At 33.9% G+C, this 17,934-nt stretch overlaps 1 protein-coding gene across 1 annotated transcript; it reads right to left on the bottom strand.

Annotated features, from left to right (window-relative positions):
- Window positions 1–3,351: 3,351 nt before the first annotated feature.
- LOC110440351 (cell wall integrity and stress response component 2-like) lies at window positions 3,352–12,391 on the bottom strand. Its single transcript, XM_021483372.1, has 6 exons — window positions 12,142–12,391; window positions 11,034–11,087; window positions 10,212–10,577; window positions 9,481–9,780; window positions 5,227–5,305; window positions 3,352–4,532 (listed from the first exon to the last, which is right to left on the bottom strand). Exons 1-6 carry the CDS (start codon window positions 12,215–12,217, stop codon window positions 3,965–3,967), a joined length of 1,443 nt encoding a protein of 480 aa, XP_021339047.1. The 5' UTR covers window positions 12,218–12,391; the 3' UTR covers window positions 3,352–3,964.
- Window positions 12,392–17,934: the final 5,543 nt, after the last annotated feature.

The raw sequence follows: 17,934 nt of genomic DNA on the forward strand, positions 1-17,934 counted from the left end.
TGGGTTTGTCGTGTGTCGGAGGTGAATGTCTGCCGTTATCAGTAGTGATCGGTGTTGACAGGCGGCGATCTGGTATGTTATATATGTTAGTGACAGTCCGTTAAAAATGCGACTACCAGGCATGTCAAGCTGTTAATGTCAAAACCCTTTATATTATTATTTTGGTTGTGACATATACTTCTAACCTAAATGTATACGCTTTTCACGATTGTGACAATTTTTACGTGAAGTTTGACCGTAACATGTGCTATTCAACTCCCGATTGCGATTAAATACTTTCGCATTCCAGAGAGAGGATTAACGAAAATGGCGTCCCGTTTAGATACTATCATATATATCAACAAAAATCAAGAAAGGAATTCTTCATAATACATAGAAACAAGGGATACATAGAAACAAGGGATACATAGAAACAAGGGATGCAAAACCGTTACTGGAGCTACAAATATATTAAATTATAGTAAAATAACAACACATGAATGATTTTCACGGAAACCTTGAAAAAAACCCACTAGAACTAGACAAAATATAGTCATTGACTATTATGTGAAATTGTATTCTAAGCTTTGACTTTGTAACGAAAGAGATAACTCTAAAGTTTAATATAGGGATAGCTTGTTTTGTTTTGTTTCGATAATACTACCTCAACTAGTGGATCCCACTTTCCATGTTTGAAAGTAAAAGTATTACTACACTTGTATGACAGATGGAAATATGTAAGTCAGCCGATACTTTAATTTAGCATTATATTTAGTTTTCAACCTAGTTATCATCATAGAGTATTTCATTGTCTTTAGGAGAAGTGGGAACAGGTAAGCTGCTCTAAAATGATAACACGTAACAAATACAGGAAAAATATGTTAATTAATTTATTTATCTATTTATTAAAGCTTAACAATATACATGTATAATAGACATGACTTTAGTATGCTGTCATATGATCCCTATATAAATATATCAATGGGGCATGTTTGTCACATACATTTAATGGTCATCCACATAATAGCCACTAAACAGTAATATATAGATGCTGTATTAACGTCTGTGTATACACCATTCCACTGTATTAACGTCTGTGTATACACCATTCCACTGTATTAACGTCTGTGTATACACCATTCCACTGTATTAACGTCTGTGTATACACCATTCCACTGTATTAACGTCTGTGTATACACCATTCCACTGTATTAACGTCTGTGTATACACCATTCCACTGTATTAACGTCTGTGTATACACCATTCCACTGTATTAACGTCTGTGTATACACCATTCCACTGTATTAACGTCTGTGTATACACCATTCCACTGTATTAACGTCTGTGTATACACCATTCCACTGTATTAACGTCTGTGTATACACCATTCCACTGTATTAACGTCTGTGTATACACCATTCCACTGTATTAACGTCTGTGTATACACCATTCCACTGTATTAACGTCTGTGTATACACCATTCCACTGTATTAACGTCTGTGTATACACCATTCCACTGTATTAACGTCTGTGTATACACCATTCCACTGTATTAACGTCTGTGTATACACCATTCCACTGTATTAACGTCTGTGTATACACCATTCCACTGTATTAACGTCTGTGTATACACCATTCCACTGTATTAACGTCTGTGTATACACCATTCCACTGTATTAACGTCTGTGTATACACCATTCCACTGTATTAACGTCTGTGTATACACCATTCCACTGTATTAACGTCTGTGTATACACCATTCCACTGTATTAACGTCTGTGTATACACCATTCCACTGTATTAACGTCTGTGTATACACCATTCCACTGTATTAACGTCTGTGTATACACCATTCCACTGTATTAACGTCTGTGTATACACCATTCCACTGTATTAACGTCTGTGTATACACCATTCCACTGTATTAACGTCTGTGTATACACCATTCCACTGTATTAACGTCTGTGTATACACCATTCCACTGTATTAACGTCTGTGTATACACCATTCCACTGTATTAACGTCTGTGTATACACCATTCCACTGTATTAACGTCTGTGTATACACCATTCCACTGTATTAACGTCTGTGTATACACCATTCCACTGTATTAACGTCTGTGTATACACCATTCCACTGTATTAACGTCTGTGTATACACCATTCCACTGTATTAACGTCTGTGTATACACCATTCCACTGTATTAACGTCTGTGTATACACCATTCCACTGTATTAACGTCTGTGTATACACCATTCCACTGTATTAACGTCTGTGTATACACCATTCCACTGTATTAACGTCTGTGTATACACCATTCCACTGTATTAACGTCTGTGTATACACCATTCCACTGTATTAACGTCTGTGTATACACCATTCCACTGTATTAACGTCTGTGTATACACCATTCCACTGTATTAACGTCTGTGTATACACCATTCCACTGTATTAACGTCTGTGTATACACCATTCCACTGTATTAACGTCTGTGTATACACCATTCCACTGTATTAACGTCTGTGTATACACCATTCCACTGTATTAACGTCTGTGTATACACCATTCCACTGTATTAACGTCTGTGTATACACCATTCCACTGTATTAACGTCTGTGTATACACCATTCCGCTGTATTAACGTCTGTGTATACACCATTCCGCTGTATTAACGTCTGTGTATACACCATTTCACTGTATTAACGTCTGTGTATACACCATTCCACTGTATTTGTAGGTTAATACTGACGTTATAATAGACTAATGCTAAAGAACTGTCTCTACAATAAACTGCGACAGCTGGACGCTACTAGTCATTCAACACATTCTTAACTCGAATTGAAAACCTGCTATCCCAAAAAATATATAGAATTACATATAATGTACCCAGTTGCATTTAACATAAAACAGTAAAACAATATATAATATACGGCAGGTCAGTATGCTAAAGATTGTGGAAGTTAATTTTTCATTTCCTGCCACATGGCTTTTCTATTCCATTCGTCGTCTTTGAAAATTACATACTTAAAGCTAAATAATACTGTCTACATCTATTTTATATGAAATCAACGCAATGAGCCGTATATAATTAATTAATGAAAGCAACCACATACGTATACGACAACAAAAACATGTTGGCGATTTTCATCTATTGTATAGGAAATGGTAACACATTTCTGTCACACTACCAAACAGTAACACATGGTATTGTCTTCATTTAACATGGCGTCACATCAATCAATCGTCCTTATGGCCATGCCGCTAACGGTAAATAATAATACACCGGGAAATGTTTCTCATAACAGTTGATAAAATGGTATGATCAGTCCTTCACAAAGGAATTGTACAACAGATATATAAATAGACTCAGACTATATATCTTGTTTCTTTTAATCGAATGGAATGAACTTTGTTCCATGCTAATGAGGGCGAAAATGAATATTCATTGCATGAGTTGAAATATAATCAGTTCTCATAAAAAGGAACAAGGAAGGTTTCGTCAATAACACCGAATCAACTTTGTGGTCACGACAAATGTCATACTCTGCCAGGGAAAAGACAAAACAAATTAGTTTATTATATTTATACTAGAGAATAAAGATAAAATGAAAAATAATATGTATTCTCCCTGTTTCGAAAATGTCTTAAAGCACCTTTATCTTTAAAAATAATTATGTACAAAGAAATTTTATGCTAAAAATTGATTCTTGTCTTCCCCGGGCATTTTATTTTAATATTAAAGAGTGTGACTAAGAAGAAATGTTAGTACATCTTATTTTCCTTTTAATATGCACCACACTATCTATGTTTTTAATTTATTACCATATGCTGCAAACATGTAAAAATATCAACAGTTTCTAGTTGAATATCAAACACGTTTCACTAGTATAGTATACAATCACTGCACTGTATCAAAAGCATTCCAAACTTATACAATGTATCTCTCTCAAACTGCCGCCAATAGATAACCAAGCCTTATATGGGATCAAACACTGGTATCTACTTCGGCGTATACGACGTTATCAGTGTCTACTTTAGGTTTAGGACTGACAGGAGGTGGGCGTGACTTCGAACGTGACTGTGGGCGTGACGCCGAACGTGACTGTGGGCGTGACGTTCTGTCCTGGACACTCACTTCCGCGTACACTAACCCGTCCGGGTTTTGATACCGCGAGGGTCGATTGTCATCTATCTCACCCGTCTTATTTTGATTCTTTGATTTGTTAACGACAGCATAAACATCCCCCTGTGGAGATTCCTCTAGATCTAATTTCTCCGTACCAGTAGCAGCCATAGTAGAACGTGTCTCTGGTTTTTGTACCTGCGCGTACATGTCCCCGGTCCCCGTAACGATGTAGTTGGTGTCCGGATATCGTGGTCCGGCCGATACGTAGAGCGAGTTGTGAGTTATAGTGTCCCCGTCATTATTCACGTACCTTTTGTTGGTAGAGGTGTTAGCGTACGGATGGATGTCATCAGAAAGGCCTCCATTTGTATTACCGTAGGACAGGTCTCCATTGTCTGAAGTCTGCTTATCGTCTGGTTTTCTTTTCCTATTTTATAAAAAAAAAATTCAGCGTTATTAGAAATTGTTTATCTTAATGCAATGATAGCAATAAATCGCTGGTCACATATAACACAGCTGATGGAATCGTTGTAGCGGGGACAAGTTACAATGTTGTTGTAGGAAAATCGATGAACAGAAGTACAGCAGGCTAATTATAATAACCCATCTATTTATTGAAATCATAACATAGTGTAGGTCTATCTCTTGTTCTTACTCAGATGGATTCTACTTAGGAAAACGTGTGTGCTTTGATAATCCAAATGTTCGTTTGAAAACAACACTAATTACAACTAATAATGCATTTAAGCTTAATCTCTATGACAGTTAGATCGTACAGTAGCCTACAACATATCTATAAATATTTACCCATATAGGCAAAGCGTGTTGCTCAATCCTTTTGTTTAATAAATAAAATATATTTGAAATGAAAAATATATTTACCCGTTCTTCAATTGGTATTGCATTAGCACCGCACATTAATTTAAGCTTTTACTCATACAGTGTATTATAACAAATAGCTGCTATACATAGAAAGACCATTTACGGTTACATACGTCATAACAATTAGCTATCACATAGATAATCATATGTTACTGTTTTACTATAAGTAGTTACAATCAGCTGCTATATAGGTATATTGATATAAATGGTTTACAGTAGTTGATGAACGTAGTACCTACCGAATGATGACGACGATGACGACGATGATAATGATCAGTAACAACCCTCCACCGCCCGCTGCTCCAGCAATTACCCCAACTGGAACCATAACAACAAGTGGAATATTCATAATTTTGCTGAAAGAAACAATTTTCTTCATGTTGTAAGATTTTTGTATGCGTTCCTAAAGTATTCAAAATATTTTTTCATGAATAACCTCATTTCAAACACGATATATATATACAGTTTGTATTTACATTTGCGCTGCAACCCACTATATGAACACTACCAGCAGAAATGCATTTCATTTTCAGAACAAAAACTCTCGTGGCGTAACATGTGGTGTACTTATGACGTCATAGATTAACCAATGAGCGCTTCGGATGTCCCTGCGTCACTACGGTTAGTTATTGGCGCCAATTTTATTTAAATAGGGCTGTTCCGTCAATGTCGTTTAAAGGACGACACATATACAAAACGCAGTAAATAAATTAACTATTTAAGAACAAATAAATAAAACTATACAATTGTTATATAGTAACTATATATGTAAATATATGGATTGAACGACGGTTTTTTTCCTCGTTTTTTTTCATGCCGGTATGAACGCAAATCGGTTACATCCATATTAAACATGAAGCCTTAGCGGGCTGCATGCAATATGGATGTAACCGATTTTTGGGCTGCATGTTTAATATGGATGTTACCAAATTTGCGTTCACACCGGCAAGGAAATTAAAAGAAAAACGCCGTTCAATCCCTTTTTAGTATCAATGATGAATTCTACCGTTGAATCTATAAAATACAAACGTGTTTCAAAGACAAAGCTAATGGAAAACATCATGGTCCTTTTCGAATATGTTCGACTGCCATTGTTGCATTTACCCAGCCAAGCACGAGAAATGACTTCCAGCAAATCGGTGTGCGTCTTCCCGTGGCTATATGGCACAGTTTTGTTCTGTATTCATATTTAAACGATTTGGGTTGAGGATTTTTCCTAGATTATAATCTATGATACAGAAATTACAGATTGATTTCTTCTTTAATCAGATTTATCTGTTAGTGTTAACTAGGCATTTTTTGCAGCGAAATTTGAAATATGTGATTTTAGAACAATGTCGTGTTACATAATATTTCATCACTTCTAAAAATAGTAACCTGAAATCTGTCAGTATAATTGATATGTTAAGTACTGTTTCTATCAAATACCAAATTAATGGGATTTTATTTATTAAAAATATCAATCACAATATTCGTTCGAACAGTTACAATATGAATTTCCTGTGCAACGAAAACCTTTTTTACTCTTCCATCAAGAGTAGATAGTAGAAAGTTTGAAAAAGCCTTCGATTCTGTTTCTTGGAACTTTATAGCAAAAACCCTAAAATATTTCAAATTTGGCCCAACTATAATTAATTGGATAAAACTGTTTCAACAAAAAATTCACTCAGCAGCAAACATAGGGGGAAACTTATCACATTTTTTCAGCAAAGAACGTGGCTGTCGTCAAGGAGATCCTGTATCTTCTTATATTTTTATTTTATGTGCAGAAATTTTATCGATACTTTTAAGAAATAACAATAACATTAAGGGGATATTTGTACGGGATAATGAAATTCTGTTATCACAATTTGCAGATGATACATNAAAAAACTTATAAAACTAAAATCTCTTATATCATCATGGAATAGACGAGTACTTACACCAATAGGTAAAATATCAGTTATTAAAACACTACTTATATCACAGTTTAACCATTTATTTATAGCACTACCAAATCCTGATGAAACATATATAAGAAAAATTAATAGTGTACTGTATGAATTTTTGTGGAATGGTAAACCAGATAAAATAAAGAGAGATGTGATAATTAAAAGTTATGAAGAAGGTGGTCTGAAAATGATACATTTAAAATCTTTTATAACAGCTCTTAAAGCAACATGGATAAGACGGGTATATAAAGAAGAAGGAAATTGGGCTCTTATTTTAGAAACTTATTTTGATAAAGAAACATTAGCTAACTGTGGGCTTGAAAAATTGAAAGAAGAATCTAAACGTTGTAGTAACCTCTTTTGGAAAGATGTCTTAGAAGCATGGTACAATACTATTATCTCTAGCAATATATACAATACAAATATACGTGAAAACCCTCTGTGGTTCAATAGTGAAATTAAAATTGACAGAAAATTTACATTCAAAAATTCATGGTTTAAAAAGGGAGTACAATTTGTATATAACGTTATTAAACAGGATGGATCACTCTACCACTTTGAAGAATTTCAAGAAAAATATAACAGAAATACTAATTTTTTGACATACCAAGGCCTAAAGAATGCTGTGCATCATTTCATAAGAAAAAATCATCACATTTTTACTTCAGAAAAAACGGTTATCTTTCCAAATATACCTATCAATCTTAAGTTAATACTTAAAAAAAGAAAGGAGCACAAGACATATATTTAATGTTAATTAAAAATAATGTTGAACCTACTGCTCAAAGAAAATGGATATTAAATGATAATATAGATGATGAAACATGGAAAAAATATATGAATGTCCTTTTAAAACCACCACCAACTCCAAACTACAGTGGCTACAGTACAGAATAAACCACAGAATTCTCACTACAAACACATTTTCATTCAAAATCGGCAAATCACACAATAACCTTTGCACTTTCTGTAAAATTCACCCTGAAACAATAGTTCATATGCTATGGGATTGCGAAAAAATTGATAGGCTAATTGACGAGCTGAAAACAAATATTATAACTAAAAACCTTACACTAAGATTTGAAAAACAAGAATTCCTTTTTGGTAAACATACATATAACCATACAAAGTTTTATATAGAAAACATCATAATACTACTTATAAAACAATACATATATAAAACTAAATGCCTAGAAATTGACCTTAATCTGACTAGTCTCAAAAACCATATAAAATTTGAATTAAAAGCACAAAAGATCCTTGTGTATAAACAGAATAAATTAATAAATAAGAATGAGTTAAACCATCAAATAGATAACTGGATGCAATTATAATATGACTATATATATATATATATGACATATTTGTTCTATACATATATACATCTATTGTACTTTATCGTCTCCTCACTGTAATAATAATCATCAAATATTTCATACATTTTAATTCGCCAGGCTTAAGTTAAAATATAATGACCTAGGAGTGCTCTCCATCCCCTGTAATGTTTTGTGGTTGTTGTTTTTTTGTTTTTTTTTTTCTGTTTCAGTTTATTTGGTTTTTCTCTTGTGTGTTTGATGTCATAGGTTTATATATCTTGTTTTTGCATCAGTGTCTCAGTGTTTGTCTTTATGTATGTACATGACATTGGCAATTTTTTGCTTAATATCTGCTTATGTGTTAATAATAATATCTTATATGATGACGATGATGATGTCTGATGATGATGATGATCTTTGTTTAATATGTATGGACAATCATGTACTTAGGAACAATGTCATATATGTTTTGTCTTGTCTTGAAAAAAAAATGAAAAAATAATAAAAATAAATAAAATTAAAAAAAGAGTAGCTAGTGCTGATTAAGTTTTAATAACTTTTTGTTGAGTAAAGCTACCGTGCGTTTAACCTATACAATTTAACTTTAGTAGCACGTGAAATGGGACTCTGTGATAAGTATTCAACGATATTTTCAATGACAAATCTCGTTCAGTTGTTAACTAACGCTAAGAGTACGAAATTTTACAGACAATGTATATTGAGGCTCATATTGAACAGCTATGAATTTTGAAAGAATCCTTTCTTACGGTTTCGTCAAATAGATTTCTCACATGCTAAACGGCATGGTTAGACTGATTTGCATAATGTGTATATTCCCATGTTATTTTATGATATAGATATTCTTGATTGCTTTGTTATGCAGTAGATATCCCCATGTCGTATTTTGCTTATTAATCTCCTGTCATGTTATATCATATGTTGTGAAATTTAAACCTATATTGAAGGCGTCGTAAATTTGTGACGGCAAGTCAGCGTCCGTGAAGACAATTTGTCAATGGTCTAATACGACTAATACATATATATATGGTTTTCACAAACATTTGCATCACTCTGTAACGTGATAAAATGGTCTTGTTCAAAATTATATTTATATATTGAAAAAATGCAAAATAAAGTACAGTTCCCATTGGGCGGCCTGTGGTAATAGTTTGTAGAAAACCGATTTAACAACCATAAATAATTTTAAGCAGCATGTGATATGAACGACCAATGGTAGTGTACTTACCGTCACTCCCTGTCTGTTCCCCTGTCGTCGCTGTATCACCTCCTGTGGAACTGACCGATGGTGGATGCGTAGGGGTCGGAGTGGATGTTGTCTGGCTAACGTGTGTCGATGTTAAAGGTTTTGTCGTTGTTGTTGTCGTCGGTGTCGTTGTTGTTGTCGTCGGTGTCGTTGTTGTTGTCGTCGGTGTCGTTGTTGTTGTCGTCGTCGACGATGTCGATGTTGTTGAAGTTTTAGTTGAGGATCTGTTGGATTTACCCTGTTGTTCGTTACAGGTAACGATGATGTCTAAATTTGTACTTCCTACAGAATGCATAGAGACAATCTGAATATAATAGTGCTTAATATGTCTTGTTACTGACAAATATATACGGTCGCCGTAGGGAATGAACAATAATTATGGGAGGATATACTTTTTTCTATTTTTGGGAAATGTTAAATAATCTAAAGCTCAACTTTTAAAACACGGTAGTTTCAAGAAAACATCATGTCTGAAGCGCTATAATTTATCACACATTAAAAGAAGGTAAATATATTTTAATTTGATATGGTCACACAGATTAAATGTTTGCAAACGATTACGTGTATTGGTATATCAACCAAGCTTTTTCTCAGCAACCGACATAATGAATGAATTCGCGATAGATAATTATTTATTAGAATTGATTTATTAAAATTAGTTAAATAAGCCTTACATCTTAACGATTTAAACAAATAACAAAAGATGCGTATACCTTGTAAAGAAACTAATATACAGTGCCCTGATATCCACGATGTACTGACGTCAGCCCGTGATAGCGTCAGTGTCAACATGTCTGATGTGCTGAAATTGTTTGTCAAAGTGGCAGGGATTGGGTTGCAATCAGTTTTAGTAAAACTACTTGATTTAGTAGAATTGATCACAAGTATACTCCCACAGTTCTGTAATGGTGCTACACGCGGGTATTCCTCCACTACGACTGATGTTGTTGTAGATGATGCTGATTCTGTACCCAGGGTAACGGTACAGGTACAGCTGTATACATCCAGGCCTCCAGTACCCCAAGTGTCTATCACCACACGTGTGTTTTTCAGTGTTCCACTTTTACACATCGTTTTAACTGTAGTTACAAATAATACGCATGTTAATCTACTCAATGCCAAATTGATAGCGAGGAATGAGTATTTTAGAGAATATATCGCCCACGATGCTTTCTAATGTAAATGACAACGAATTACACAAAAAAATGGCGATTGGAGGATTTGGAAGGATAATGTAATCCATTTTCACACCTTTTCTGAGCTAAATCTGAAAGCATTTTGTTTTTAAAATCAACGCACTATAAAAAGAAAATTATGGAAAGATTTCAAAAACGCAAAAAAACTTGAGAAGATAATTTTAACTTTATAATCCTAAATAATTACTCAAAATGCAACATCACGGTCAATGTCAGTTGCTCTTATACAGAATGTCATATTATCTAAATCATATTTACTTACTTAGCATCAGTTGAGGTGTTGCCCAACAAATGAACAAATACGTTATATACTTAAAATTTGATATAGTGATACATTACCATGGAAAAAGTTGTCCAGTTCAGTTCGGTCAGTACATGCCGTCGTATTGATACCTATAATAGATAGTACAGTTGTACACAGATAAACCATAACAAAACACAGATGTTTATGATGACGCATTTTAATGTTTTTTACTCAGGTGCTAAATTTAGAATTATAAGTTTATGACTCAACTTAGTTGTTTTTGTGCTCTGTACAAATTAAAAGAAACTATCCAAGGTACTCTATATGCAACACAATAAAGATAGGATACTTTCGCAATAACAAATGCATATACATGTACATATGACAGCTACATAATCTAATGTTATCTAAATAAGTCGAAATAATTACAGAAATACAATATAGGAAGACAATACATTAGACTTGGCAAAACGTGTATATGTATTTCATGAAGTTCAACCATATTAAAGCTGAAATAATTTTTAAAACACGAAGACAATAACGCGTTGTTTATGTACATAAACTTATGAATTACATTATATACGTAAAATTAGAGCATAACCATCGACCACTGCTGTAAGTCATACTGAAACGTTAAGGTAACAGTAGCATGATTTGGTTGAGTAGATGGATTACCAAACGTATATGTGATCTTACGATCCTATCAGCCATGAATATTGCCTTGTTCCTGTGCTATGATACCAATGACAGAAATATATACAGGATTAACAATTATTGTTGTTGTGCTGACGTTACTTTCGTTTTAAAGCTTCCTTCACCAGATTATCTCATTGACCTTTTGGTTAAATGGCTTTGTTTAGGTAGTGTGGACTATTCAGCATACGTTGACAATAACCGGAAATAAATTGGGACAAATATAAATACAAAATACGTTTAAAGCTAAAGCTAAACTGCGTACACAACTAACAACTAATGAGGTAAGGCGATATTACAGATATGTTGTGTTGAACCAGAGTGTACACACCGTAGAGTTACTAAGACAGTTTTGTATGCGGCGAAAACAGTTCAATTGTCTTTATTTTCTTAATACTTGATATAATTCAACATGCTGCTGTTAATGTATAAGTTAACACTGCCAAACAATAATTAAATTTGTATAACTTTGTATAAAGTTTCTAGCGTTTGCTTCCGCTTAAGTCTTACCTTCAAAGTACATGTGTATGATCAGCAACATGTATGTAAGTCCCAGTAGGCTGAAGCTGTCTCGTCTGCCTCTCATGGTGTAACTAGATGTTCAATCACAGAAAACTGTAATGTCACGTTAGGTCCAGACACCAATTCGATTTCATTTTCTGACTTTATCGGGCTGTGTTATAGCTGTGTGAAAGGAGGAAGTTAAATAACTAAATATAGCAGTGTGAGGTAGAACCGGTTAAACGTCTCTGGACGGACGACATGCTGTATAAACTCAGTGGAGCAGTGAAACGTCAACACACTGGTGTGACCTCTTGTTTTGTTAGTGTGCACAGCTGATTGTATTCGTATTAAATTATGGTGTTCGTGGGAAATGATCGCAATTATAGAGAGTGAAAGACGTACTTCAGAAACTTTGATAATTGAATAAAACACGGAAAGAGATCCTCCATTTCGTGGTTAGTGTTATTAAACCTACATACTATTGGGGGGTTACATCGACAACCGTCATTATATCTTTGGGTAGACAATGGCTAGCTGAAATATCTAACATCAGGTTTTTCTGCACGTTTTGTCTTGTTGAAATGATGACGTAAGAGTTGATAAAAGTTTAACTTTGAAATTTAATAAGAGATAACAGAGTCTAGAACCTAAGTGATTTACAAAACATCATATCACAGTTAATTACCTGTACGTACAATAAAGGTACCTAAGCTTTGAGTGACAGGTGTCACTAATTGTAAGATCAAATACCACAAGGTAAAGGCTATTACACTAATCCTGTTGCGTAATGTGATGGACAATAGGAATTAGTTACATTTGTATGAAAGTAAGTTTACAGAGAGTACGTGCTGAGGGATATAAAAACTTAACACATGAGTCTTATCTCAAATGTCACAAAGGATATATAGTAATTACAATTAAGGATAATGCTACACGTATATAGCCAAATTCTTGAGTTGTTAGATATGAACAATTCGAAATATAAATTTAATAATAGATGGTAAGATTAAAGTTTTTTATTTTTACACAATTAATTTCGGTACTAATTTATCACAAAATTTCTGTGTGATATATCAATCAGACGCCATCCTTCATTCTTGTATAAAGTGACAAACAACCTATAAATAGAAACAGGACAGACTATAATACATTTGCTGGAAGTTTTGATTCAATTAAAATTGTGCAATTTGTATTACCTTAACACGAAAAAGATATATCGGAAATAAAAATTCAGATGCCATAACGTTGCGGAACTATTTGTCCCCGACATTCACCTGGTCTGCCACGTCAGGTAAAACCCCGTTTACACTTGCCAGTCTACGAGTTTTATCAACAATACATAACATTAGACGCGGGTAATTTGTTGTACACAATTTAAATAGAATTAAAACTTACAATGATTACCGTGCTTACTTGTCAATGATCTACCACCATTAGCTGAACAATCTCTGTCAATCACTTGTTACACGATAATTACACAAAGGAGAAGAGATGTGTACCCGAGTGTGGGCCACCCTGCTAGGCTGTATGTATTTGTTCATTCAATTCTGGCTGTACTACCTAAATGGTGTTTACTATCGTGTTTATAGCGTCATAAAATATGATTCCTTTCAATCCATGAAGGATATTATGAAATAGGTGAGACCTAGTCAGCGGGCACATATGAAAATACAGTTTTCTGCATAATTTAACTGTTTCATTTTATGTACAGTCGGTAGAATAGTTAGAGTCCAATCCTTGCATAATTCAATGGTGGTACCATTCTATATACTAGTATATATATATATTGGGAGGGAGGGGGGGGGGGGTAGCTAAGGATTCCTCATCCCTCCCCAAACCTCTGCCAGCCTAAAGGATTTTCTTTCAAAATATTGGGCAGACAGGGGCTAGTTTGGCCCATTTTTTTTTTTTTATTAAAGTAGGTATGGACAGCATTTGTTAAGATGTATGTGTATTAGAGAAATGCCATGCCCTTCATAAAACTTAAACAAAATGGCAAACATGTCCGCGTTTGAAAAGTTATTTAACTCTTTACTGTGGGAAGAGTGTATGGCCGAATGGTAAGTTTGGGGAGGATGTCAGGTAAGTTCCGCCCACATTGAAATTAGCATAATTATGACGTCATAAAGCATGCAACGTCATATTTTCCGGCCAATTTCACGGCTCCCCGTGAATGGCATTGGCCGAACCATCTGTATATCATAGCAATACGAAACCTCAATGCTAGGGTTTTATGAATACCATCACGTGAAGCTGTCAGTTTGTTACACGTATGACATCATTAAGTAGCATTTCGATTTACAGAAAGTTTGCAAAACTAGAAAGAAGTGAGGTCATGATTTTTGTTTCTACCCTCCCAAAAAAATAAGTTTCTCGCTTTTAGTAATCTAAAATTATAGTTTTCCCGCCATTTGTTTTCGTGTGAATGTCCTGTCCAGTGAACTGCACTGCACTGCTAAGATCCTCAAAGTTGTTAATACTTGTTCAAGACCAAAAATATCAGGGCCCGTATCCATAAAACCGTTCTCTGTGCTCAAACCAAATTTCTTGAAACTCACTTATATTATGAAAGCAATCAAAAGTCAAATGTTAACATTAACCACTTATTGTATTGTATCTGTTATTACTCTATTACATTTTTCAAGGGACAATCATTTTTTTATTTAAATATTCTGATTTATAAAATATTCTGTTTAAAAGTTATGACGTTACATGCTGGGCAGTCCTAACAATTGTAGTAAAGGCAGTTATCAGAGGATTACAAAACCCATATAGCTTAATTATCTCTTTTTTACTTATATGAACTGGACAACAAAAGGAATGGCTTTTGAATAATTTAAGAATTGATGCTTAAATTTAACAGTGATTTACTGTATGTAAATATGCAATTAGGATAATTATTACATTACGCAGTACATATTGAAGAGATTCTGCCTTTTCTCCAGTTTTAAAAGACAAAGAACATTCAAAGACACAAAAGTACAGAGGAATTGTTAAGTCTTGAAGAACAGTCGAATATCCAATAATGAATACATTCATAAAAAAGAATTTTAGCATAGGCCTTAATGTTGTGTTCTTTTTGAAACTACATGCATTTATACTGACACAGTCAGTTATAACCAGAAATATCTTCCTATCCATAATTATACTTTACTGTATATTGAATGCCGCAAATCAGTTTGTGTTTGTTGAAAAATTCAGACAGAAAATTTCTTTGTTTTTGAACTTGTGTTAAAATGACTTCAGAAGAACTTGTTAAAAGTAACATAAATGCATGAAATACATACACTACATCAAAGATATCCATAATGTGTCCATGCCTAGAATGTAGTTAAAAATTTATAAATGTGCACTGAATTGTAAGAATAAGAATAAACTTAAATTAAAATATTCTAAATAATGTGGTATAGCTGCAGAAAATTCGAGTTGGCTTCAGTTAATGTGTTGTCAACACTATATGATGACGCGTGTTAACAGTGACGTCACAGTCGCGTCACAACATGTTGTGAACGTCAATTCGGCATATTTCAATGCAAAATACGTATGCTTGGTATATATTTACGGACTTAACAGTATCAACTGATGCTATTTTTAAGCTAAGGACAAATAACCAAGCGCACGTACTACATGGAAACAATTTTCAGTTCGAGAAAAATGAAAATATCAAAATGATATATAGGACATCAAACGATTTCATCAGTTACATCGACTTGTAAAAAAATATAGAATTGTTTCTGAACATAAAAATCTGCCGGAGATACTACAAAAACACAAAGTGTTCATTGAAAATGTTGAATTAATTGTGTGTGCAACAAAAGAACATCAATGCAATCACCGATCAACGCATGTTGCCGTTTTTTGCGAGCCTGTACGACCGGAAGGACGAATTCTTTTGAAGCCATCATATAGCATAGNGACTCAGCACTAATGTAATCCCATTCAAGGTAACATTGGCTCATCTCCGTCAGTATGTGTCTGTTAAGTTAAATTTAACTTAAGTTAATTTTTCTTGTACTATTATGTTTATGATGTATTTTATACATACATGTTTATGTTACTCTCTGTGTTCGGTATGCTTGTCATGCGAGATCACTCTCCAAATACGTATGCAATAGGTATGTTTTGTAACCATGTATACCTTGGCATTCTGTCGTTAAGTAAAGAAAAACATACTTTGGCTAAAAGCGAATGTTATCGTTAAACACCTTTCATATGTATTTCATGTATCATTTCGAATGCAAAGAAAAGCATGCCTAGACTGAAAAATAATTATTACTTATACTTCTGTGTGTGTGTGCGTGTGTGTGTGTGTGTGTGTCTGTCTGTCTGTCTGTCTGTGTCTGTATGTCTGTCTGTCTGTATAATACAAGTATTATTGCTAATGGTGTAAAATGTATATTCATTAAACTTAGTAATAATTAGCATTTATGTAATCGCAATCAAGATAACATTGCCGAGGAGTTACCTCCCGTCTCTGTTAGTATGTTGCATGTCATGAGAGATCACTCTCCACATATGTATGTAATATTATGTATTATATTTATGTATGCCTATGGGTCGTAAGGCCTCCGGAATAAACTTGAATTGAATAGAACCAATTCACTCTCATGTTCCCGTACTTTCCGTACATGTGTTGCTAAAACGGCTCTCACTGCTCGGATGATCGCGAAGTGCCCGCTATTAACCATTTCACCAATTAAGATATGACTGTAAAGACATGTTGGGTGAATATTCATTTTATTCGTAAATTAATAATCCTGCGATCTACTTTTCATATTGTTGTTGTAAGCTGAGGAAAGTCTAAGTTTGACGTTGTTGTAATGATCACAGCTGCTCACAAAATATTAATGTCGTTGTTTAAAAGTAAACAAACACAAAACCTAATGAGTTTCCGTTGAAAATATTTTTCACAATTGCTATATATTACTGGTACTAACTTCAGCCCATATGATATTTTGTGTTTGTGTCAGGTTAAAGACTAATCAGAGGTGATAACTACGTCATACGTGACTGTAGACTTGAGGTTCTGTACGGGAAATTCATTTCCGTGTATACTTACCCGCCCGGATTTTAAACATCGACGTGATTAACATCCGGTAATCGCGGTTCCTGTACGGATGAACTATTTAGAAAGGTTTTAATATGATTTAAGTTTTTGGTTTAATAGGTGCGCATTGTCTGGTCTCTTTCTCTATTTTCATATTAAAGAAAAATTATCAGGAGATTTAGTTTAAACTTTGTTTTATTTCAGTTCAAGCATGTTATTACAATGAACAGAGAAGACAAAGGGAAATAGGAACAAGTGTCACAGACACTTATGTAAACCTATCACCAAGTATACTAAACAGCAACTAATATATTCAGTACGTGATAACACCATTCATACACACAACACACGCATATATATATACAAATAATTAATGGAAATAACAATAGTTTAAACTTCCTTAGAGTAAGGTGGTTGGGGTAAGATATATATTGTACAAGTTTACATTTCATATTATTCAGTTATAGAAAATCTGCCAGTTTTAAATATATAATTATGTACAGCTAGAAATATTAACTTATTTTCAGCCAATGAAAACGAATCATCTCCAAATAATAATAACTCCAAAGTAATATTATGGGGCAAACATTGTAGGTAGCGTCTTCTTATTTGATCGTACCTGTTACATTCAATAAAAAATGTGTATTGCCTTTGACTTCACCACACTTGCATAATGGAGATGGAGCAATATTTTTAGCAAATAAATGACCATTTAAGGAGCTACACTCCATTCGTAGTCGTGCGTGATATAT

Source organism: Mizuhopecten yessoensis, unplaced genomic scaffold, assembly GCF_002113885.1.
Source record: "Mizuhopecten yessoensis strain PY_sf001 unplaced genomic scaffold, ASM211388v2 scaffold1749, whole genome shotgun sequence".
NCBI lineage: Eukaryota > Metazoa > Mollusca > Bivalvia > Pectinida > Pectinidae > Mizuhopecten > Mizuhopecten yessoensis.